The sequence below is a fragment of the Artemia sp. Qi Xiang Cuo genome, chromosome 9 (genome assembly GCF_049724085.1).
Source record: "Artemia sp. Qi Xiang Cuo chromosome 9, ASM4972408v1, whole genome shotgun sequence".
NCBI lineage: Eukaryota > Metazoa > Arthropoda > Branchiopoda > Anostraca > Artemiidae > Artemia > Artemia sp. Qi Xiang Cuo.
In genome coordinates, this window is record NC_142802.1 from 57,615,055 (window position 1) to 57,641,938 (window position 26,884).

The following is a 26,884-nucleotide window of genomic DNA, read 5'->3' on the forward strand; positions in this document are numbered from 1 at the left end:
TTTTCTTTTTTTTTACGGTGCCTTGCTTTCGTGTCAAATGAAATTGTTTTTTTCTACTAATACTGCTACTACTACTAAGAGCTTACTGCAGCACCAAGCCGCCTCAGGCCAACACAGCTGTGCATACTCTCCCCCATCCCAACCAATTCAAAGCAGCCCTCTTTACACCTTTCCAAGAAGTACCAATTTCCTTTAGTCCTTTCTTACGCCTCTTTCCTTCCCATTCGGGGACGACCTGCTTTTCGTTTTGTTTATAGATATACTGGTTTTGGCTATAGGTTTAGCCATTTGAACTTATGTCAGTGGGGGTAAGTTAATTCGAAATTTTTTAGGTATTTATCTAGGGTCGGTATATAATAAGCTAGGCAGTCACTCTCGGAACATATTTTGTTAAGATTTATGGATGAAGTACTGGATTCTTGGAAATAAAACATTCAGAGATTTCAAGATTGATATCTGAGTTGATCCCCAAAAGTTATTTTTCATAGCTCAACTACTTTCATTCGAGACCTGGTGTTGCTTTGTTTTGGTTTGGAACGGGTGTCAATAGTGTGACTCTGTAAGCTCAGCCAGAGCCGACCCAGCTTTAAATGGGTACCTGGAGAAATCTAGGGGGAAAACACGGGAAGCCTCGTATGATTTGCCCCCAACCCCGCCTTGCATTCCCGGCCGAAAGCAGCAAATCAGTAGATCAGTACCTGCGCAATGCAGACCATTGATCAGCATGCGAAAAAAGTTAAGTTTTAAACTTTAAGTTCAACTACTTTCATCGAAGTATTAAAGAAAGTTCATAATTGCTTCAAAGTTGCTATTTCTGATAGTGTGAGGGAATTAGTGCAAAATTTCAAGGCATGAACTCTTAGTGATGCCGAAATAGATTTGGGTTGTTCTTTCAGAAACTATGCTCGCCTTCTTTTCAATTGACAGCGTGTCCATGCCAGTAAATTATGTGTAAATTGAATTCTGAGTCTCAAAACGTTTCTCTTTTAAAAATGTAGACTCTCAATAAAAAATGACTGATCAGACGTGGATTACTCTATTTAAGCAGACAATGCACTCCTGACTGCATCTAAATTTGCAGAATGCCACGTGCAAGGTGCATAGAAATTTGAAGATATTTCTACGCCCATATGCATCTTGTATGCAGATATTTATAGTAATCCATAGAAATGTTTAGTATATAATATGCATATTATTTATATAATATATTAAGTTGCATCATGTGTTTGAGAAGATTCAATTCCTATTTGAGGAATTGCCTTCAAGTACTCTATGTACCCTTTACTGAATATTACCGAAAGCTCAAAGAAGAAATGGGTATGAAAAGCAGCATTCTCATTCAATTTTAGCTATGTCCTCTTTTAAGGGTTAGGATTGTTCAATTTGTGTTGAATTTATTGATTTTAGGTATACTTGGTATTTCATATTCTAATCATTTGAGACTGTTTTCGTCTAGAGTTCTGTTTGCTGTAACTTTGCTGATTTTTAAGATTTTTAACAATCGTGTGCTACTAGTATGGGTAACTTACAGGAGTGGAAACTGGTGCTAGTGTCAAAAGAAAAACACTAACAACGCCATTTAGCATGTGGCGACACTTGATATTTTTTCAAGCTCTGTAATCATTTTTCTGTTAGGATCTCAGATCAGATACTTCTTACTATCTTAATTTTACCAATTACACGAAGTTCCCTGATAAAAGATTTCAAGTGTCGCCAAACGCTAGATGGTGTTGATAGTTTTTATCTTGACACTACCGCCAATTTCCACTATTATTTGTTACCCCTACTCTTTGGTCGTGTGCTTGAAAAGACAACTCTGCTCCTTTCCAATTCTTATGTTTCTATTTCCTTTCACAAATATAGTTATTCGGCATTTTACATACTTTAGGTGAACATTGGGTTTGGTAGTAATTTCTATGTTAGCAGTTGCTAGGTCCATGTTCTCTCTTTATATATGCTTCCTGCTGTTACTGTTAATGCTTGACTGGAGGGACCTTTGATGGAATAGCTTTTGGCAGATTTTTCTAGTAGATATTAATGTTATTTGTTTGAAGGAACAGAAGAAAAGCAGAATAATTGAAATTCTAAACCGAGAATCTAGTTAAGTCATTCATTTTGTGATTCTATATCTATTGTTGCTGATAGTGGAAGATAGTTGTAGAACCAGGTCAATAGAAATTTTGAAAATCAGCCCAGATATCAGTTCATGAAAGTTTCTAAAACTTTCATTTACCTAGCTCAAATCTTTCTTTAAAATGTAAAAAAGTAATTTGAGAAGTAATTGTTTCCCCTGACTGATAAATGGATCAGAGTCTATATATAGGCATTGACACACTGCTTACTAACATTGAAGAGAACTTAAATGCTGAAAGAAATATCCTAAAAAGGCTTTTAAAAGAAATCACGACCAGAAAGTAATTGTTTTCTCTAAGCTAATATTTAATTGCCTAATAATTCACTATATTGAGATATTCCATTCGGATGTTTCCCACCACTCAATTTACACTTAATTTACTGGTGTGGACACACCGTCTACTGTCATAGAGGGGAGCCTTGCTTCTAAATGAATTGCACTTACAAAAGGCACGTAGATATAGCATTTTCAAATGAGCCCTCAAATAGCTCTCTATGATGCTCTATTGCTCATCTAGTGGTGAGGGGAAAAACCAAAGAAGAGGACACATTAGTGCTGCCCATATGAAAGTGATTTTCCTTCTTGTTTAAGGTAGGAGAGGGGCTATTATTTTCCTGTTTGGGTTTAAGACACTTATGATTCCAATGGTGTACTTTTTGTTTCGATGCGACGTCATTTTCGAGGGGTTTCAGGCTCTTTTTCAAAATTCACGTAACTTTTGTCAGAATAATATTTTACTATTAAGACTAACCAAAATAATAGTTACCATTCCTGAATTAATTACAAACGGCATTTTTTTCTCACTAGACTGTTTTTTAAAATGTATTTTTAAACTTTGGGTTACTGTGGGCCGTGGTTCGTTCTTTACTAGGTACTTTACAACCTTGATCCACCTCTACGTGTATTTATTGGATAGACCTCAAGAGGCCACTAAAAGCTCCCCTCGGGAATTTTTGCATTTATCCACTCACGCTAATAGAAATGACCTTACGAGAATAGGCAGAGTATAAAAGGTTGACGCTGTTCCGGTGCTATGAGATGGTTTGGGGTCTCTGTTCTGTCATAGGATCCTTTCTCCGTCCGACAGGGAAATCCTGCTTGCGTGACCTCATTGTGGCATCAAGGTGGACCTTTCACGGGTTTTCCTAGCCAAAACTGGGACTGCTAACAGCGCTGCATGGTGACCTTAAGGAATGTAGCCCTTCGAGGAAATTAAAGCCTGTTGATGATTTTGATGGACTTAGTCCTAAGGAGCATAGCAACGCAATGGGAAAACACGGAATCAAATGGGGAAGTAAAATTTTCCTGGACTTGGATTATGCTGATGATTTTAACATTCTAGATGAAAATGTCAGCAGAATGAATGAACTTTTAGAGGTTATGCGAGTTCAGGGTGCAAGAATAGGTTTTAAGATTAATGTTTTAAGAAGACTCAGTCGCTAAGACTAGGAATAAGTTAAGGTGAAAATGTGATGTTGGGTAACGAGAAGATCGATCAAGTGGACACCTAGGAAGTATTGTTAGTAAAGACGGTGGGTGCAGTGAAGATGTTAAAAAGAGAATAGCCAAGGCCTAGGGTGTTTTTCACAGTTGAAAAAAGTTAGGAAGAACATGAAAATAAGTCTGCGAACCAAGATTAAAATATTGGAGGCTACAATTATACAGTGGTCATGTAGGGTTCTGAAGCGTGGGCGCTCCAAAAATGGAGAGAGGATTTGCTAAATGATTTCCAGAGAAATTGCCTACGGATTGTTTTGGGAATTTGACTGACCAACCGAGAAAAGGCTGCGATAGCTAGGACAGGTTCTGCGGATGACGGATGACAGATCGGCAACTTTTGTCCTTGTCGGCCAACCGTCTAGGGCCATACGAAAAGCAGTTCGTCCCCGATTGGGGTGGGAGGATGAAGTAAGGAAAGATTTAACGGAAATGGGAACTTCCTGGGAGGGAGTAAAGAGGGAGGCTTTGAGAAGATTGAGAGGGAGGGAGGAGCGTGCTTAGCTTTGTTGGCCTCAGGTGGCTTGGTGCTGTAGTGATTTGTTTGTAGTAGTAGTAGGTGCTAATAGAAATAGCAACTCTGAAATAGTTATGATATTATGATCTTGGATTGCCCAGGTTTTTATTGTTTTTATTGTTCTGTGTTACAAAAAAGAAAGAAATCGAAGGAAAAATGTAATTTAAATTTCAAAATTACTGATATTTGAAATCAATGAAACTACCCTGTTATAGTTATGAATGAGGTCTGAGTTACCAACTATACTTACCAACTTAGCCACAATAATTAGTAATATATTAAGTATTGTAATTTGGTTTCTAACAGTTGTTCTGTGTTACAAAAAAGAAAGAAATCGAAGGAAAAACGTAATTTAAATTTCAAAATTACTGATATTTGAAATCAATGAAACTACCCTGTTATAATTATGAATGAGGTCTGAGTTACCAACTATACTTACCAACTTAGCCACAATAATTAGTAATATATTAAGTATTGTAATTTGGTTTCTAACAGTTGTTCTGTGTTAAAAAAAAGAAAGAAATCGAAGGAAAAATGTAATTTAAATTTCAAAGCTACTGATATCTGAAATCAATGAAATTACCCTGTTATAATTATGAATGAGGTCTGAGTTACCAACTATACTTACCAACTTAGCCACAATAATTTGTAATATATTAAGTATTGTAATTTGGTTTCTAACAGTTGTACTGTGTTATAAAAAAAGAAAGAAATCGAAGGAAAAACGTAATTTAAATTTCAAAGCTACTGATATCTGAAATCAATGAAGTTACCCTGTTATAATTATGAATGAGGTATGAATTCCCAACTAGACCCAAATAATGTAGCTCCCTAATATTTGTTCCTTTTTATTTCATAAATGCTATACGTACAGGTGCCAAAGGTTGCAGGAAGCAGGGGCGTCCCAAGGGGGAGGGGGCATGGAGGGGTGCACCTCCCCTCCAACGTTTTTGGCATTCGATAAAATTTTTGCCGAAGGCGAAAATTTCTTTAGAAATTTTGCAAAATTGCCCGAAATTTAGCAAAATTCTTGATTTCTGCAGAAAATTCGGCATAAATCAGGTAAAAACGGCATAAATTCGGTAAAATTTACGAAGATCGCCCCTCCAATGAAATGAGTCTCGGGATAACCCTGGGAGGAAGACCTCTGTTCTTGGTTCGCTGCACAAAGTTGTTAAGATTGGACGGCATTTGATGGAGAATCCTACGGTCAGAAGTTGAAAAATTCAGCCGAAAATCCTATAAGCCGGGAAAAGAATATTTTTCCTGCAGTACTGCATAGTCTTGTCCCCATACAAAATTTCAACTGTTTCTTCATCTCAAAGAAAAAACAAATAACGTCAATTTTAAAGGCAATTAGTGATTCTTTAAAGGGTAGATCCCGATGCTATAATGAGTTGTATACTATAGTCCAAATGTTCAGCGTTTTCTCATAATTTTCTTGAAGAATTCAATCGGGGTCCGTTTTTGGACCCCGATTGAACGCCCTTCCTCTATCTCTAGTTGGTAATTATGCACTCGCTCAAACGATTCTGAAAATTTCTAAAATTCATCAAATAAACTTTTATGGGATCTATTGCTAAAGTCTTTGGCTACTGCTAAGTTTACAGTGTCATAAATGAAGCGTAAAATGTAGTTGATGTCCTAGAAACTTTTGGGAATGAAATTAAAGTCACTGGTGCAGAAATAAATTGACTATTTATTCTAGGGCTTTCAAGTACTCCGCCCCCACCTGCTCCTATACTGCATCGATCGACGACGGATGATGGATTAAGCAGATTAGCTGATTCTGGTAATAGTACGTGTCATTTTGCCAATATTACTTCTATACCATTTGATATATTGGATATTTCTATGTCCAAGACAAAAGATCGTTTCTAAAACGTTCTGTATTTTACAAGAGAGCAAATTAAGGGTTTGGACCTTTTTGCGGGATCTTGTTTTTTTCGATTTTAATTGTAGGGAATATGTATGAAATTGCACTGTTGAGCTGGATAATGCGGGTTCATTTCGATCAAAACAGGTATATAGCGAAATGAGGCAGTCTTTGAATTAAAAATAATTAATATTTCTTCCCCAACCAGGAGAGGCCCCAGTTACCCTTTGCAAAGTAGATACTCCTCTGCAAACATGTCCATTAGATAACTCCCTTGTGAACGTTCAAACTACTGCTACTACTAACAACAACTCACCGTAGCACCAAGCCGCGCTGAGGCCAACACAGCTACGTACGCTCTTCCTCCATCCTAATGTATTCAAAGACCCTCCCAGGAAGTTTCTATTTCCCTTAAATCTTTCTTTACGACATTCTTCCACGCCAACCGGGTACAACCTGCTTTCCGTTTAGCCCTAGACGGTTGGCCAAAAAGGACAATTTTTGGCAATCTGCCATCCTTCATCCGCAGAACGTGCTCTATTATAGCCCTAAAGAGTGGGATTGAACCACACTTTTCGTAACTCCTTCTAAAAAGAGCCCTTCGCATTCGCACACAATGATGAATGTGCAAATATACAGATATACTGTATATTGTTAATGCTGTTTGCTGTAGCCAGTAGCATACGTACCTTTAAAAAGATATCTTAGTCATTGTTATTGACATGTTATCCGTCGCCATCCCCCGTATCATCCCCCGTCTGCAGAATAAGTGTGTTAGATAAGCCATATAAGGAGAGTGGTGCGACTGAATGCCCAAGACTAGGCTCAGAAAATGACGAAATCACTTTAGGCGTGTCTTGGGAGTGCCTTAGGCCAAAGATTTGAGAGTGGAACGATGGAGGAATCTAGTTGGTCAGTCTCAAGCTTCTTGGTGTTGTGACTAGTCTGTAGTAGTTGTGCTGGAATTTGCCCGAAAGTCACCAGCAAAAAAAATACAACAAACCCTTAAGTCTCAAGAATATTAATTATGATCCTATGAAAAGCTTATAAATTTTAACTTACAAGGTTCCATTTACAAGTTTTTATATAAAACTTATATTCGATTAGCAGCTTTAGAATTGTACTGGAACTTCTGAACAATTTCCCTAATTTTTTCATGGTTTTACTAGAAATGTAGGAATTTTAGAAGTCGAAATTCCTTTTTGCAAGTTTCATTCACTAAAACTGTCCCAGATAACAAAATATTGATAATCCGCTTGATACTGTGGCTAGTTTGTTGTACTGGAGATGAAATTTTCCCGAAAGTCACAAGCAAAGAATTACAATCAGAACTTTAGTTTCAAAATATTGGACTGTAATTATGTGGTTAAATGTATACTTATACCGTGGAAAAAAGGAAACAACCATAAAAATCCTAAGTTGTAGGGAGTTAACAAAAGCACTGGTGCTGAAATTTGCCCGAAAGTCACCAGCAAAGAATTAAAATTGGCACCTTCATTTTTAAACGTTTCACCGTAATTTAATGGTTATTCACACACTATATACCATGGGTAAAAACAATATAATCATCAAAATTGCTGGGAGTTTATTGTATCAGTGCTGAAACTCACCTGAAAGTCAACAACAAAAAATTGCAAACAGTACTTTAATTTTTAAAATGTTGCACCGGAATTTAACTGTTATGTGCATACTAAATGCAGTGAACAAAAAAGAAAAAAAGTATCAAAATCTAAATTGCAGAGAAGGGTCGTCAACGAAGTACTTTCCGTAATTTAGACCTTTTGCTGAACTCTACTTAAAAGGTTAAAAGTAAAAAAAAAGAGAAAAAAAAGAATCCTTCAAATTTTAGCCTTCATTCTAAAAATTAATAAGAATCCTCTTCGTAGGGGCGGGGGGGGGGGATATCCCCAGAGTACAATCACTGATGCTGTTTCTGATAAAATTAAAAATCTGCTGCGTAATAAGCGTAATATTTTGTTTTTTTTTGTATTTTTTTTTCCTAATACAAATAATACTAGAAAAAAAAGAAAATAGTGCTTCGATTTCTGCAATAAGAATTCACTAATACAAACAAATATATAAAAGGAATTCATAAAATTCCACAGTTGGGATGTAATCATTTTATATTTGGTTGTTGTTTTATATTTGGATGGTGTTTTATATTTGGATGTTGGCTAAAAAAAAAAAAAAAAAAAAAAAAAAAAAAAAAAAAAAAACAACCTTGAGTGCTAACAGTTTTGATTTCGATAATAAAGATTATTTAAAATCCTTTCCTGGATAGGTGTCTCTCCGTTTGAATCTCTGCTACAATTATTCTTAAAATCAACGTTTCTGCTGTGTATTTTTAAAGCAAGCTAACAAGCATTATCTCTTGGGATTTTAAATGTTCTTATTTAACGTTGTTTGTAACGTTGTTTTTTAACGCTGTTCGTTGTTTGTAACGTTGTTTGTTAACGCTGTTTGTTGATCTTTCTTGCACTATCGTGTAAGAAAGATCATCGTCATATACCAACATTTAAGAATGGTGAAACGCCTGTAGGTAATACTATGAATATGTTTTGTTTTCAAGGAGAAATAGGCGTGGTCTGGACATTATGTAGTACCAGCCAGAATCATGAGCATGAACAGGGAATCCTTATAGTAAAATAGTAGGGACGAAAATTAATTACAAGATTTATGTGATATTTAAAAATTAAATTAAAATATTATAAGAAAACTGAAAAAATGATTTTTTTAAAAAATGTAAAACAAAACTGAAAAAGAAATTGTGCCACAACCGAAACAAATCAAATTTCTTAAGATGAAAAAATGAAAGCCTGGGTAAGTTATGATGCAAGGGTTGTTCTTGAATAGTTGTAAAAATATGTCATTGAATGACCACTCCTGCTTTTATCTTTAGTATTAAATTCTCACAAATCAGTCTTTGAAATAATATTTTACCATTAAGCCTAATCAAGGTAATAGCTATTATTCCTGAACGAGTTATGAATGGCCATTTTCCTTACTTACTATTTTTTTAACTATTCATTTAACTATTTTTTTAACTATTTTTTAAACATGTTTTTCAATTTTTATTTACTATGGGCCCTGGTTTGGTCTCTACTAGGTTGCAGCTACAGGTGCAATCATGATTAATCTTTAGTACCCAGCGCTTTCATTTTTATGTAGCATAAAGAAAGAAATATTTTGTTTTGTTTTTTAGTACATTTTGAGATAAGAGATTTTTGTATATATTATTTTTAAAAAGAAGTTTTCGCAGTCACCGGCGGATCTAGAGGAAAATCTTGGGGGGGGGGGCTGCGCCGGACACAGGGCGCCAAAAACTGATTATACAGGACTAATTTGATAGCTCTTTATTTATATGAAAACACTGCCAAATATGCTCATAAAGGTAAAACGTAGCAAAAGAAAATAAAAACAGTACCACACTACACAACTAAACTCAATCGGCGAGCTTTTCTGAGAGCGAACATATCGATAGCATCGTCTGTTTTCGGCAGTTCGTCTCTGTAAGTCTGCATGAGTAGTAGAGCCTCCAACCTCTCTTCAGTCATCGTGCTTCGTATTGATGAACATGTCCTGTCAACCTTTGAAAACATTCGTTCTGCTTCACTGGTTGACACAGGAACCGTCGCGAGAATTGTCAACAATGCGAAGATGTTGGGAAATACATTTTCCTGACAACTGTTCAGCGCTGAAATAGCTGTTTTCGGTTTTTGCACGGTTTCCTTAGACCAATACTTGTTCCAAATCTCGAACTCGGTTTTAACGTCTATCTCCGTACCGACGAGCAGCTCCTTGTACTTTTCGTACCCTGGCTGAACGTCCTCCCAGCGTTTGCCATTAACCACAGCCGGGATCAAAGCTGAAAGTTTTGCAGCATTCGTAAAATGGCAGCTGAACCGCTCCGTAAAATCAAGCAGCATGGTGTCCAGGGCTGGAATAAATGCCGCCATCCTATAATGACTTTCTGGATCCATCTTGGATACCCCTGCCCGGTATGTAGAACGTGAAGCTATGCGTGGCTGCGTTACCTTGATGGTAGCATCAATCTTTTCGGCCATTTTTAGAAGATCTTCGTAAAGCAGTCTGAATTTGGTTTCGGCATGTGATCGCATATCTTCCAGCATTGCCTTCACGCTGCTAATGAGGGACAAGGCTCTCACGAGGTCACCATCCTTCTGTTGTAGTAACTCGGCCAAAGGTTTCATGATCGACGAAAACGAATTCAGGCAAACCAGTCCTACGAGTGTATCTGATTTTTCAATGCAGGATCGTAATGCATAAGCTCTGCTACTTGCCTCTCGATCGTGCCATCCTTCCATCTCCTGCAGAGCAGAAACGATCGACGGAAGGGAGTCCCAAAACCTGCTGATTGCTTCGTGTCTCTCTACAAATCTCGTCGTACAAAGACTGACGAGTGTCTCTGTTTTAGCTTTGTCCGCGATAAGATGCTTTTTTAGAAGTCTTGTTCTCTTGGCACTTGAGCTGAAGTGAGAAATTGTGTCTCGAACAACGTCTTGGGCATTGCGCAGAATGGGAACTGAAACTATCTTTGAACATGAGAGATTTGTGGCATGGCTCACACAGTGGAAGTAATCTGCCAGTTCACACTGGCGTTTAACTTCAGCAGCAGCACCATTTGTCAAGCTTGCCATGCTAGCAGCTTTGTCGTATCCTTGACCAACGCACTTTGACAAATCCAGATTTGACTTCCTGACCTCACTCAACAGCAGCTTCCCGAGGCTCTTGCCGTCTAGCTTCTCTTCGATGCTTCTACCGTCGTCACTTTCCTCATCTCCAGCGAGTCTTGACAGGGTTTGAAAGGCATCGACAACTGCAAAAGGATCTTCTCGAATCACGTATCCCTGCTCGGTTTTACACACATAACGACAAACAATGACCATCAGCTCCCTGGTCTGCCTGTCTGTTGACTCGTCCGCAAGAAGACACCAAACCGTTGCTTTGTTTGCTTTTCTCACTACTTCGGTTTTTATCATTTCCCCAATTGTTCCAATCAGTTCATTCTGGATCTGTTTACTCGCATATTTGGCGTTGATCGGTGCATTTTCAAGTAAATTTTTAAGTTGCGAGTCTCCACTCTGAATCCGATACCGAAGTAGGTGGCGGAAATTCCCGTCGTTTACTGCTGTAATGACATCAGAGTCTTGGATATCAAGTTTGCCATCATCACGGTGGCCACGAAGGGGGATATTCTGTGCCCCGCAAAGCTTGACAGTTTCAACAACGCTTCTCAAGAGTGCACGGTTCTGCTGTATTTGCTTGACCCTTTCACAGTCCAGAGCATTCCTGATATCTTGATCTTGACTACCGCGCTGAAACGTTGTTAGCAGCGCGGCAGCTTTTTCCTGGAAGTGTTTGTGAAACTGTGCTTCAGCATGGTTTGTCAGCGCACCATCTTTCCCGGTAAGTTTCGAATAGTCTTTTAGCGGTTTCAAGACGAACTTTCCCATTTTTTGCCCTCCGCCGCCTCCAGATAAAGCCGACCATCCTCCTCCGCTTTCGTTGCTCCTCATCAAAACACAAACACTGTACCAAAGGCCTTCGTGGTCTGGATGACGACTCACTGCGAGCCAAGGATACCGGGCAAGATGTTCGGTATTCAAGCGACGCTTGACTTCGCCACCTTTTCTCTTTTGTGTTGAGACTGGAAGATCAGATTGGTTCTTCGGCTTCCACCTTTCGTTCATAAAAAACATAATTTCGCCAGAAGACAACTGATTTTGCTCTTTCAGCGCTACTGCAATACCAAAGTCATTCGACGGCGTGAAGTCAGTTTCAGGCGAAAAAATGGCGCTTTGATTCTGCTGCGGGTGCGGGGACTGTGAAATCAGTGTTGGGCTATGTACCACCAAGGTTTGAGTACTGCTTCTTGATCCTTCAGTCAGCTGATCAGTTTGTGTCGTTTCGCCGAAGTTTGTTATGAAGGCCATCTGTGAAGTGGACGGAGTTGTTGGTGACAGTTCGTTCTCCTGGCTGAATGCGTTTTTGTGCATTCCGACCGTCGACTCAGAGCGGGCATCAGAAGTTGCCGTCGTCTCAACATCTAACAAAAAAGTTTCTCTTTTAAAGTTTGCACAAGACATTTATTGTAAACGTATATACACTTTGTATAATGGCTTGCTTTAGTAGATTTAACTCTCAACATGGTGAAGGCAGAATTGGAACTAAATTTGAAAATAAACTGAATCAGCAACATTAACTTTAAACTCCCCCAACAATCTTGAACTTTCATACCCCAAAACTATTTCTAGGAAACCCGGACTTTAAAATAAAATACCACCCTAAACATCACTAATTTAATTTGCAACCCCAAGAACCGATCCCCGACATATGCTAACAAATATTTTTCAAGAGCTGAAACCCGAAACAATTATCACCGAAGTTTACAAGGCTAAAGAGAGAGCTTTAACTGCAAGAATTTGAAAGATAATTTCAGAGCTGACACAGTGTGTCGGTAAAAATACTGCTTTAAGCCAATATCATAACCGTCAGGCGAGACGAGTGGGCTGGTAAAAATCAGGTCAAACACTTCGGACAAATTGCATACGAAGAACACTGTACAAGAGGGACCGTATGCAATATATAACAACAAAAGCAGCTGGTACGCTATGAAGCTTGACGAATGAGCCTTATCAGGAAAGCTATCCGACAATGGGCTAAAGCTAGAAATTAGAAGTGTTGATACCCACTTTAAACGACACTCCTTCCTTATTGTTCTATCTTTAAAAGCTTACCTTTAATCTGATCTTTCTTGGCAAAATAATCAGAGATGTCCCTCGATCCTTTACGGCTTTCCGCCATCATTCTTTGTTTCTTCTCTGTTCTATATTCATGCCCTGATTTTTTTTTCCGATCCATTTTAAATGCGTTTCCGTCTAACTGGTCTGGTCTAACACACGGAGCAAAAATACTCCGAAGGCAGTGGCAGGGTCGCTCGCGCCTAGCCTCCCGCCGGTTGGATCTAACCACCCACGCAACTCCCCAAAGACATGCGTTTCTCGTAAGCATTCACAAAATGTTTTGCTCGTTTATCACGTCCAAAAAATAAACCCAATAATCATGATTCGTGCAGTGTCGGATTTGAACTTTAGATAATGTGATAAAAAGAAAGTAAAAAATGACGGCGTATCCGATTTTTTTTTTTTAGCGTCGGCCTTAGTTGAATCATTCACAAAAAAGGGTCGTTTGCACGATGGATGAGAGGGCGCCAGAAAATCTTGGGGCCCCCCCCTGGATCCGCCGCTGTTCGCAGTGCAAAAACGTGCTTTGATTTAGAAATATTCCATAGAGTTAAACGGTTGACCACATATGGAACATCTGGAAATAATTTTTTATTTTTTAGTGCATTGGTAGATAAGTGATTTAATTTTTTTTATATTACTCTTCGAATAAGTGTTCGCTGTGGAAAAACGTGCTTTGATTTAGAAATACTCCCTGTAGTCAAACGGTTGAGCACATCTGGAACATGAACAAAGGGGAAGAATTCATCAAAATTCAGACTGTCAGAGGATTGTCATGGAAACCGTTCCCATGATTAAATCAGATCTTTTGCTGAAATTTCCCTAGGATTATTAATTTTAAACCACAAAAGAAACATAATATTCATCAATTATTAAGCAACAACAATGAGACAACTACTGTAATATGCTCTCGAGAAAACATAATTACCAGGATTATTAGAAAGCTTTGCCGAAAATGAAGACATTTCTTGGAATCGGCGGATAGGAAAAGTTATAAATGAATGGCCCTAGCAGATAGAATATCTTCTACGGTGTACGCCTGTACGGTGTATACCGTAGACGGTGTACGGTGTATCTTGAAAAATGTCCGCTTGTCAGGAAAAAGAAAAAACTAAGTTTAGCATGTTTTTCTGGTCACTAACGTGGTGAATACACAAAAAGAATATCTGAATAATTTTTATTGGTAGCCTACATACTTCAATCTATAAAAAAGAGATAAAGATTACTCATAATGAATGCTATACACCACGCAAAATAGTTAAAGAACGGAATTCTTTTAATCAAAATGTCACAAATTTTAGTGGTTTTACCACTCAACGTGATGGGATTCCTTTAACAATATTTAGAAATATTGATACAAAAATTAATAGAAGTTTAGATGTTTATCTCTTCTTTTCGTAGTCTAATTGATGTCTTTCATTTTATTTGTCTCAGCTCAATGCCATATCGCATGAGTGCTTGTTTTATAATTAGTACCAGAGGACAGAGCTTCTCTTTTGTAAAACAAGTTTAATTTCATTTATTTGACAAACCTTTTTATATGTTTATACCGACAAATTACTCTATACTATCGACAATCAAATTAATTGTAATGTGCTTTTTAAAATATTTATAAGTCATTCACATTCTGCAAAATTTATTATATTTTTTCCAAGCATTAGTGACGTCGTAAATATGATTCTTTTTTTTTCAAAATTAAGGTCTTAAAACGCGTTTCCCATAGTCGTGACCTATCTAGATCGTTTTTTTCACACCAGAAAATCGTAGCAGGGCAATTTTCAGAAAAATTATAGCGCCGTTTTCAAGAAAAATTTACAGATAAATAAGCAAATATACATATATACAGTTATTGTCCGATAATACAAGGCCGGGCTGTTTTTTTTTCAGACGATTCAGTTCCAAATATGATAGAAGTAAGAATTTTAGATTTTGTAGAGTCCTTTTTAATTTCTCCTGATGGAGTTTTAGTGTCTGTAACTGCGCTTTTGGGCCTCCCTGGAGTTCAAGGTTGTGTTCAGTGGGATATATAATAAATTTATAAATTTATCGAATATCGTTATGACATGGTGGTGACGGTGCCAGTCTAGTATTTTGGTTTTGCCAGAACTTCATAGATGACAGACTTGTCTTATCAAGTTTGTATTATGTATTAGGACGATTATAACAGACGAAATGTTCTAGCTAAATACTTACGAATTTCTGGCGTTACTAAAATCACCTTTTTATTTTTTAAAATTATAAAATGGATTAATTTTTTTTATAATGTTTTTTTTTCCATTTATTAGTGTCAATCAAAACATGCTGCTTTCTTCTATAAAGGTCACATTTTCCTTGGTAATTAATTTTCGAATTTCGATTCAATTTTGCTTACTTATCGGAGTGTGTAGATAAAGACGATTAATCTGAGAATTAATCTCAGACTTGGGCCATGTCTGGATTTTCTGATATGTCGATATTTTCATTTTGGTATTTGATCTATCGTTATCGAAATTTCATATTTTTTTTTTTTTTTTTTTAGAGAGATAGAGATTTATTCTAAACAAACAAACAATTTAACATAAGTTTAGCGGCCACCCCAATAAGTAAAAACTTGTCCAAGGGGGTGGCAAAAATACACTAACATAACAAACCAATAAAAAAAAACGAAAAAAATAATAACCTATCTAACAGTCCCCAAACAGCACCACAAACCTTAAACCTTAACATTTTCATTAAATTTGCTATCATATTCATCGATATATTGATATCGATATATTGATATTTCGGAGTCGTTTCCAAATCTGATTTTTTGTAGTTGGTCTTTTTTTGTGGTTGAAAAAACTAAAACTAATCAGTAATACAATATAAATGAATGAGAAAGAATTATGAGAGAGAAATTCAGTTATTATGAGAAAGAAAGTACGATTGATAAAAATAAACTTTTTGCTAATTAAGAAAAGTAACATGTCAATATCTTTACCGCTCTGTAATAGTTGCCACTTATCAATTCACCAGCTCTTTGTTTGACTAGCTGACTTGTATTGACAGAAAGCACACATGGACCCTACTAGTCGCCTGAGGGGTAAGCACCAATATGACATCCGGAATACTATTCCATTCACTATATGTGAGTAGGAGGTGTACTTTTCTAAGAACTGCAGATGCACTTGTTACCGGCTCTTTTATGTCCTGTGGACTACGGAGTATTACGAGGAGCAAAATCCATATAGGGATATTTCAAGTCGCCTAAGGCGTAAGCACCAATATGATATTCCTATTAATATTGCACTCACTATATGTTAGTAGGAGGTTTACTTTTCTAAGATCTGCAGATGTACTTGTTACTGGCTCTTTTATGTCTTGTGGACTACGGAGTATTACGAGGAGCAAAATACATATAGGGATATTTCAAGTCGCCTAAGGCGTAAGCACCAATATCATATTCCTATTAATATTCTACTCACTATATGTTCGTAGGAGGTTTACTTTTCTAAGAACTATAGATGTACCTGTTACTGGCTCTTTTAGGTCTTGTGGACTATGGAGTATTACGAGGCGCAAAATTCATATAATGATATTTCAAGTCACCTGAGGCATAAGCACCAATATGATATTCGTATTAATATTCCACTCACCATCTTTGAGTAGGAGGTGTACTTTTTTAAGAACTGCAGATGTTCTAGCTACTGGCTCTTTTAGGTCTTGTAGACTACGGAGTATTACGAGGAGCAAAATCCATATAGTGATATTTAAAGTCACATGAGGCACAAGCACCAATATGATATTCTTATTCATATTCCCTTCATTATATGTGAGTAGGAGGTGTACTTTTCTAAGAACTGCAGATATACTTGTTACTGGCTCTTTTAGGTCTTGTGGACTACGGAGTATTACGAGTAGCAAAATTCATATAGGGATATTCAAGTTACATAAGGCGTAAGCACCAATATGATATTCCTATTATTATTCCACTCACTATATGTGAGTAGAAAGTGTACTTTTCTAAGAACTGCAGATGCACTTGTTACTGGCTCTTTTAGATCTTGTGGACTACGGAGTATTACGAGGAGCAAAATCCATATAATGACATTTCAAGTCACATGAGGCGTAAGCACCAATATGATATTCTTATTGATATTCCCTTCATTATATGTGAGTAGGAGGTGTACTTTTCTAAGAACTGCAGATATACTTGTTACTGGCTCTTTTAGTTCTTGTGGACTACGGAGTATTACGAGTAGCAAAGTTCACATAGGGATATTCAACTCTATTCAAGTCACATAAGGCGTAAGCATAAATATAATATTCCTATTAGTATTCCCCTCACTATATGTGAGCAGGAAGTGTACTTTCTAAGAACTGCAGATGTACTTGTTACTGGCTCTTTTAGGTCTTGTGGACTACGGAGTATTACGAGGAGCAAAATTCATATAATGATATTTCAAGTCACATGAGGCGTAAGCACCAATATGATATGCTTATTGATATTCCCTTCATTATATGTGAGTAGGAGGTGTACTTCTGTAAGAACTGCAGATATACTTGTTACTGGCTCTTTTAGATCTTGTGGACTACGGAGTACTACGAGGAGCAAAATTCATATAATGACATTTCAAGTCACATGAGGCGTAAGCACCAATATGATATGCTTATTGATATTCCCTTCATTATATGTGAGTAGGAGGTGTACTTCTGTAAGAACTGCAGATATACTTGTTACTGGCTTTTTTAGGTCTTGTGGACTACGGAGTATTACGAGTAGCAAAGTTCACATAGGGATATTCAACTCTATTCAAGTCACATAAGGCGTAAGCATAAATATAATATTCCTATTAGTATTCCCCTCACTATATGTGAGCAGGAAGTGTACTTTCTAAGAACTGCAGATGTACTTGTTACTAGCTCTTTTAGGTCTTGTGGACTACGGAGTATTACGAGGAGCAAAATCCATATAATGATATTTCAAGTCACATGAGGCGTAAGCACCAATATGATGTTCTTGTTGATATTCCCTTCATTATATGTGAGTAGGAGGTGTACTTCTGTAAGAACTGCAGATATACTTGTTACTGGCTCTTTTATGTCTTGTGGACTACGGAGTATTATGAGTAGCAAAATTCATATAGGGATATTCAATTCACATAAGGTGTAAGCACCAATATGATATTCCTATTAGTATTCCACTCACTATATGTGAGTGGGAAGTGTACTTTTCTAAGAACTGCAGATATACTTGTTACTGGCACTTTTAAGTCTTGTGGACTACGGAGGATTACGAGGAGCAAAATCCATATAATGATATTTCAAGTCACATGAGGCGTAAGCACCAATATGATGTTCTTGTTAATATTCCCTTCATTATATGTGAGTAGGAGGTGTACTTTTGTAAGAACTGCAGATATACGTGTTACTGGCTCTTTTAGGTCTTGTGGGCTACGGAGTATTACGAGGAGCAAAATCAATATAATGATATTTCAAGTCACATGAGGCGTAAGCACCAATACGATATTCTTATTGATATTTCCTTCATTATATGTGAGTAGGAGGTTTACTTTTTTAACAACTGCAGATCTACTTGTTACTGGCTCTTTTAGGTCTTGTGGGCTACGGAGTATTACGAGGAGCAAAATCAATATAATGATATTTCAAGTCACATGAGGCGTAAGCACCAATACGATATTCTTATTGATATTTCCTTCATTATATGTGAGTAGGAGGTTTACTTTTTTAACAACTGCAGATCTACTTGTTACTGGCTCTTTTAGGTCTTGTGGGCTACGGAGTATTACGAGGAGCAAAATCAATATAATGATATTTCAAGTCACATGAGGCGTAAGCACCAATACGATATTCTTGTTGATATTTCCTTCATTATATGTGAGTAGGAGGTTTACTTTTTTAACAACTGCAGATCTACTTGTTACTGGCTCTTTTAGGTCTTGTGGGCTACGGAGTATTACGAGGAGCAAAATCAATATAATGATATTTCAAGTCACATGAGGCGTAAGCACCAATACGATATTCTTATTGATATTTCCTTCATTATATGTGAGTAGGAGGTTTACTTTTTTAACAACTGCAGATCTACTTGTTACTGGCTCTTTTAGGTCTTGTGGGCTACGGAGTATTACGAGGAGCAAAATCAATATAATGATATTTCAAGTCACATGAGGCGTAAGCACCAATACGATATGCTTATTGATATTCCCTTCATTATATGTGAGTAGGAGGTGTACTTCTGTAAGAACTGCAGATATACTTGTTACTGGCTCTTTTAGGTCTTGTGGACTACGGAGTATTATGAGTAGCAAAATTCATATAGGGATATTCAATTCACATAAGGTGTAAGCACCAATACGATATTCCTATTAGTATTCCACTCACTATATGTGAGTGGGAAGTGTACTTTTCTAAGAACTGCAGATATACTTGTTACTGGCACTTTTAAGTCTTGTGGACTACGGAGGATTACGAGGAGCAAAATCCATATAATGATATTTCAAGTCACATGAGGCGTAAGCACCAATATGATGTTCTTGTTAATATTCCCTTCATTATATGTGAGTAGGAGGTGTACTTTTGTAAGAACTGCAGATATACGTGTTCCTGGCTCTTTTAGGTCTTGTGGGCTACGGAGTATTACGATAAGCAAAATCAATATAATGATATTTCAAGTCACATGAGGCGTAAGCACCAATACGATATTCTTATTGATATTTCCTTCATTATATGTGAGTAGGAGGTTTACTTTTTTAACAACTGCAGATCTACTTGTTACTGGCTCTTTTAGGTCTTGTGGGCTACGGAGTATTACGAGGAGCAAAATCAATATAATGATATTTCAAGTCACATGAGGCGTAAGCACCAATACGATATTCTTATTGATATTTCCTTCATTATATGTGAGTAGGAGGTTTACTTTTTTAACAACTGCAGATCTACTTGTTACTGGCTCTTTTAGGTCTTGTGTGCTACGGAGTATTACGAGGAGCAAAATCAATATAATGATATTTCAAGTCACATGAGGCGTAAGCACCAATACGATATTCTTATTGATATTTCCTTCATTATATGTGAGTAGGAGGTTTACTTTTTTAACAACTGCAGATCTACTTGTTACTGGCTCTTTTAGGTCTTGTGGGCTACGGAGTATTACGAGGAGCAAAATCAATATAATGATATTTCAAGTCACATGAGGCGTAAGCACCAATACGATATTCTTATTGATATTTCCTTCATTATATGTGAGTAGGAGGTTTACTTTTTTAACAACTGCGGATCTACTTGTTACTGGCTCTTTTAGGTCTTGTGGGCTACGGCGTATTACGAGGAGCAAAATCAATATAATGATATTTCAAGTCACATGAGGCGTAAGCACCAATACGATATTCTTATTGATATTTCCTTCATTATATGTGAGTAGGAGGTTTACTTTTTTAACAACTGCAGATCTACTTGTTACTTGCTCTTTTAGGTCTTGTGGGCTACGGAGTATTACGAGGAGCAAAATCAATATAATGATATTTCAAGTCATATGAGGCGTAAGCACCAATACGATATTCTTATTGATATTTCCTTCATTATATGTGAGTAGGAGGTTTACTTTTTTAACAACTGCAGATCTACTTGTTACTGGCTCTTTTAGGTCTTGTGGGCTACGGAGTATTACGAGGAGCAAAATCAATATAATGATATTTCAAGTCACATGAGGCGTAAGCACCAATACGATATTCTTATTGATATTTCCTTCATTATATGTGAGTAGGAGGTTTACTTTTTTAATAACTGCAGATCTACTTGTTACTGGCTCTTTTAGGTCTTGTGGGCTACGGAGTATTACGAGGAGCAAAATCAATATAATGATATTTCAAGTCACATGAGGCGTAAGCACCAATACGATATTCTTATTGATATTTCCTTCATTATATGTGAGTAGGAGGTTTACTTTTTTAACAACTGCAGATCTACTTGTTACTGGCTCTTTTAGGTCTTGTGGGCTACGGAGTATTACGAGGAGCAAAATCAATATAATGATATTTCAAGTCACATGAGGCGTAAGCACCAATACGATATTCTTATTGATATTTCCTTCATTATATGTGAGTAGGAGGTTTACTTTTTTAACAACTGCAGATCTACTTGTTACTGGCTCTTTTAGGTCTTGTGGGCTACGGAGTATTACGAGGAGCAAAATCAATATAATGATATTTCAAGTCACATGAGGCGTAAGCACCAATACGATATTCTTATTGATATTTCCTTCATTATATGTGAGTAGGAGGTTTACTTTTTTAACAACTGCAGATCTACTTGTTACTGGCTCTTTTAGGTCTTGTGGGCTACGGAGTATTACGAGGAGCAAAATCAATATAATGATATTTCAAGTCACATGAGGCGTAAGCACCAATACGATATTCTTATTGATATTTCCTTCATTATATGTGAGTAGGAGGTTTACTTTTTTAACAACTGCAGATCTACTTGTTACAGGCTCTTTTAGGTCTTGTGGGCTACGGAGTATTACGAGGAGCAAAATCAATATAATGATATTTCAAGTCACATGAGGCGTAAGCACCAATACGATATTCTTATTTATATTTACTTCATTATATGTGAGTAGGAGGTTTACTTTTTTAACAACTGCAGATCTACTTGTTACTGGCTCTTTTAGGTCTTGTGGGCTACGGAGTATTACGAGGAGCAAAATCAATATAATGATATTTCAAGTCACATGAGGCGTAAGCACCAATACGATATTCTTATTGATATTTCCTTCATTATATGTGAGTAGGAGGTTTACTTTTTAACAACTGCAGATCTACTTGTTACTGGCTCTTTTAGGTCTTGTGGGCTACGGAGTATTACGAGGAGCAAAATCAATATAATGATATTTCAAGTCACATGAGGCGTAAGCACCAATACGATATTCTTATTGATATTTTCTTCATTATATGTGAGTAGGAGGTTTACTTTTTTAACAACTGCAGATCTACTTGTTACTGGCTCTTTTAGGTCTTGTGGGCTACGGAGTATTACGAGGAGCAAAATCAATATAATGATATTTCAAGTCACATGAGGCGTAAGCACCAATACGATATTCTTATTGATATTTCCTTCATTATATGTGAGTAGGAGGTTTACTTTTTTAACAACTGCAGATCTACTTGTTACTGGCTCTTTTAGGTCTTGTGGGCTACGGAGTATTACGAGGAGCAAAATCAATATAATGATATTTCAAGTCACATGAGGCGTAAGCACCAATACGATATTCTTATTGATATTTCCTTCATTATATATGAGTAGGAGGTTTACTTTTTTAACAACTGCAGATCTACTTGTTACTGGCTCTTTTAGGTCTTGTGGGCTACGGAGTATTACGAGGAGCAAAATCAATATAATGATATTTCAAGTCACATGAGGCGTAAGCACCAATACGATATTCTTATTGATATTTCCTTCATTATATGTGAGTAGGATGTTTACTTTTTTAACAACTGCAGATCTACTTGTTACTGGCTCTTTTAGGTCTTGTGGGCTACGGAGTATTACGAGGAGCAAAATCAATATAATGATATTTCAAGTCACATGAGGCGTAAGCACCAATACGATATTCTTATTGATATTTCCTTCATTATATGTGAGTAGGAGGTTTACTTTTTTAACAACTGCAGATCTACTTGTTACAGGCTCTTTTAGGTCTTGTGGGCTACGGAGTATTACGAGGAGCAAAATCAATATAATGATATTTCAAGTCACATGAGGCGTAAGCACCAATACGATTTTCTTATTGATATTTCCTTCATTATATGTGAGTAGGAGGTTTACTTTTTTAACAACTGCAGATCTACTTGTTACTGGCTCTTTTAGGTCTTGTGGGCTACGGAGTATTACGAGGAGCAAAATTAATATAATGATATTTCAAGTCACATGAGGCGTAAGCACCAATACGATATTCTTATTGATATTTCCTTCATTATATGTGAGTAGGAGGTTTACTTTTTTAACAACTGCAGATCTACTTGTTACTGGCTCTTTTAGGTCTTGTGGGCTACGGAGTATTACGAGGAGCAAAATCAATATAATGATATTTCAAGTCACATGAGGCGTAAGCACCAATACGATATTCTTATTGATATTTCCTTCATTATATGTGAGTAGGAGGTTTACTTTTTTAACAACTGCAGATCTGCTTGTTACTGGCTCTTTTAGGTCTTGTGGGCTACGGAGTATTACGAGGAGCAAAATCAATATAATGATATTTCAAGTCACATGAGGCGTAAGCCCCAATACGATATTCTTATTGATATTTCCTTCATTATATGTGAGTAGGAGGTTTACTTTTTTAACAACTGCAGATCTACTTGTTACTGGCTCTTTTAGGTCTTGTGGGCTACGGAGTATTACGTGGAGCAAAATCAATATAATGATATTTCAAGTCACATGAGGCGTAAGCACCAATACGATATTCTTATTGATATTTCCTTCATTATATGTGAGTAGGAGGTGTACTTTTTTAACAACTGCAGATCTACTTGTTACTGGCTCTTTTAGGTCTTGTGGGCTACGGAGTATTACGAGGAGCAAAATCAATATAATGACATTTCAAGTTGTAGTTTCGTTGCTGTAATATCCTCGATTTTGCTATTCAAGAACAGTAGTAACTTAATGTTTTTACCCGAGAGTCGGCTAGACTTCTCACTTATCAACTGACCCGCATTGGAAAAAAAATGCTTCTGGGAGAAACCAGACGTAGTTGCACCGTTGTATTTTTATAGTAACTTCGTGCAGCTATATCTGAGAACCCCTGGTATAAGCTGTCTGCCTCTTAAGCAGATCGCCATTCCCCAGAAATACTGGCTCTCTATTTAAAATTTTCAATGTCATGGCAGATTCAAAAGTTCTGGAAACCCGCCCTAAAGGTACAAAAACAGATTTGAACCCAGAAACTCACTGAAGCCTATTAGATGTAATTTGTTGAGCATGGGACGACCCTTCTATCGACAGATTTTGCTAGCAGAATGGAAAAACGGATGGCCATTCTGGCCACTGCTTCCGCCGAGAAGAAAAGGACACTAAGAATAATCGTCAGGGCAATAGCACATTTTCGTAAAGCGTGACTCAAAATATATTCAAAGAAAATGGGGCTCCCTATTACAAATCTTTAAGGCCTTGATGGATTCAGTAGCTGTCGAAACACGTCCTTTCTAAAGCCTTTGGGAAATACTTTTTTCTATCCCAAATCTCCGTGTACTAGCAGGAGTTTTGAATCTCTTCCATGGAGGATTTCTTGATAAGAGATTAGCTGTCAGAAAAAAAAACTCAAGGCGATCAAAAGGCGTAAACATTGCTATCACTTTTGAAACAATATTTGGCATACTGTCTTTGAGTGGGAATTGTACTTTGCTGAGAACTGCAAATGCACTGGTTACTCGCTCTTTTATGTCTTGTAGACTTCTGCATATACGTTGTGCAGAAATGAGGAAGTTATGCCTTGTAGACATACACTTTCGAGGAGCTCCTATGGTGATCTCTGCACATGGCGGTCTCTCAAGATTTAGTTTGTTTGCGCTAGTATCTTCGATGATTTTCTGAGACTAAAACAACTTGTGATTCACTACATCCCAACATCTGGAAACAATTCACTAGGCTATATTTCCAACTTTGAGGAGATACTATTCAAAGAAGAATTCTATATCAATGCTTGTGTTTTGATATTTGATACCTGTATTTTGTTCGAGGTGTCAGTTTATTAATATCCATATTGTCCAACATTACTTAGAAGTGAAACTTCGTAGAAAAAAGAAAAGAATCAAAAATACAGGAATAAAAAAGGAATATAATTGAACTTATGTTAAAAAAAACAAAACCAAAACAAAAAAAACAATTTTCAGCAAGGTGTCATAATTTCGAGGATTTTTCTCAACTAAAATTATCCGGAACACCTTAGAGTTCTACAGAAGGTCCCTAGAGGGTCCATAAGAAATAGTGAGTTAGGATGAAACCACTTGAACTACGATGAAAAAAGAAAGAAAATGAAATATATATATTATATAGGAACGTATGTGGGATTTTCTTTAGGAAGGGGGCATAGTAGAAAGAACATAAAAAGGATGGATTATATTTAAAATATGCAAAATAATGCACACAATAGTCTTGAGGTTTGAAGGAAGGGATGTACCTTTTTCAGGGGATCCTTGGGGCAAATAATCGAACTTAAATATTTTGCAAGGTTAAAAGCATCACTTCTAGATGCTTGGACGTGTGCGAGGAGTTGAATGGCCGCGTAAAATCTCCATGGAAAATTTTGTATCATAGGCAGTGCAATAGCGCTGCGTACGTAAAGAGTGATGTGGGTACAATGTATTATTTATTTATTTTTATTTTTCATTTGTTTTTTTTTTTTAGACAAGGGCACTTCGTATAGAAAGAGTTGTCGAAGGAACTTCAAAAGAGATTATTTGATTGGAAATTGAAAGGGCTTGTGCCCTTTTTAATAGTCGAAAGCGATTGGAGGGCAACCAGCCTCCCCCACGCCCATCATTTCCCCAAACACATTCAATTAAAATTTTTAAATAGCCATTGTGTTTAGCCTAGTTGAAAGGTCCGGAAATTAAGTCTAAGGATGACAACCCCTCCCCACAGCCCTCAGGACAAGGGTTGTAAGTTACACCTCTGGGGCATATAAGGTTTTTATGGAAATGGGGGTCTTATAAACTTCGGAGGGGGTTTATTGGGTTGTAAATCAAAAGTTTTAGTGCCCTATCTAAGAATCAAAGTGGTCGAAGGGCAGCTACCCCGACCTTCTCCACGTCGGCTTTTCCCCAAATGCACTCGATAGAAATTTTAAGATTGCCATTCGTTAAAAAAAAAAGTCCAAAGATGACATAACAAAGGTCCTTGGGGCTGAAAAAACCCCTCAGAGTCTGGGACAAGGGCTGTAAATTATGCCCGGGGGCATATAAGATTTTTATGGAAATGCGGGTCTTATAAACTTCGGAGGGGGCTTATTGGGTTGTAAATCAAAAGTTTTAGTGCCCTATCTAAGAATCAAAGTGGTCGAAGGGCAGCTACCCCGACCTTCTCCACGTCGTCTTTTCCCCAAATGCACTCGATAGAAATTTTAAGATTGCCATTTGTTAAAAAAAAGTCCAAAGATGACATAACAAGGTCTTTGGGGTTAAAACAACCCCTCAGAGTCTGGGACAAGGGCTGTAAATTATGCCCCGGGGCATATAAGATTTTTACGGAAGGGGTGGTCGTGGGAACTTTAGAGAGACTCATTTGATTGGAAGTTTAAAGCTCTAATTCTCTTTTAAGATTCAAAAGTGATGGAGGGTAACCACTCCCCCCTCCCCGACACTTTCTTTCGCCCAAACGCATCCGATCGAAATTGTGAAATAGTAATTTTGTTCACTTAGTCCAAAGAGCATATAAAAATGCCTTCAGGGTGAACACCCCCCCCATAGCCAGGGGTAAGGGTTTTTAATTATTCCCCGGGGCATATAAGGTTTTTATGGAACGGGTGGTCGTTTAAACTTCGGATTGGATGAGGCTCATTTGATTGGAAGTCCGAAGATCTAGTGGCCTCAGAAGTAAATGGAAGGTAAACATTCCCTCCCCAGCAAGCCTGTCATTCCCTAAACACATCCGATCAAAATTTTCAAAGAACTTTTCTGTTCAGCATTGTTAAAAGGTCCAGTAATTACGTCTTTGGGGATGTCAACCTCCCCACAGTCCTCATGGCAAGGGCTTTAAGTTAGGCAATTTGTTCCTTGTTTATATATAATATATGATATTGAGAAAGGTATGTATTTTTGAACTTTTATTTTTAAAAAGACGAAGAGCGTTCAGATTAGCCTTTCAGAGAAGGATGAGGGGAGTGTTGAACTAAATTAAAAAAAGTCATGTGTGTACAGATTGTCAAAAGGACGTAACTCAGGACTAACTGGGTATATTAATTTGGAATTTTCAGGACGCGATGGGGGAGATGATCAAAAAGGCAATATTTGCATGCTACCACTGCTACTACATCTACCACCACTGCTACTTCTAGCACTCCTACAATTGCTAACACACTACTCCTTTACAGTATTGAGAGGAAATTGGAACTAAATCAA

General features: G+C 37.2%; 1 protein-coding gene across 7 annotated transcripts in view; it reads left to right on the top strand.

Moving 5' to 3' along the window:
* LOC148948866 (uncharacterized) overlaps positions 1-26,884 on the top strand; it is a 289,113-nt gene that overhangs the window by 68,228 nt on the left and 194,001 nt on the right. For all 7 annotated transcript variants that reach the window (XM_089094766.1, XM_089094770.1, XM_089094772.1 and 4 more), the window contains exon 3: positions 5,857-5,946. In XM_089094766.1, coding sequence (XP_088950892.1) covers positions 5,857-5,946 — 90 coding nt within the window. The remainder of the gene's footprint in view (positions 1-5,856; positions 5,947-26,884) is intronic.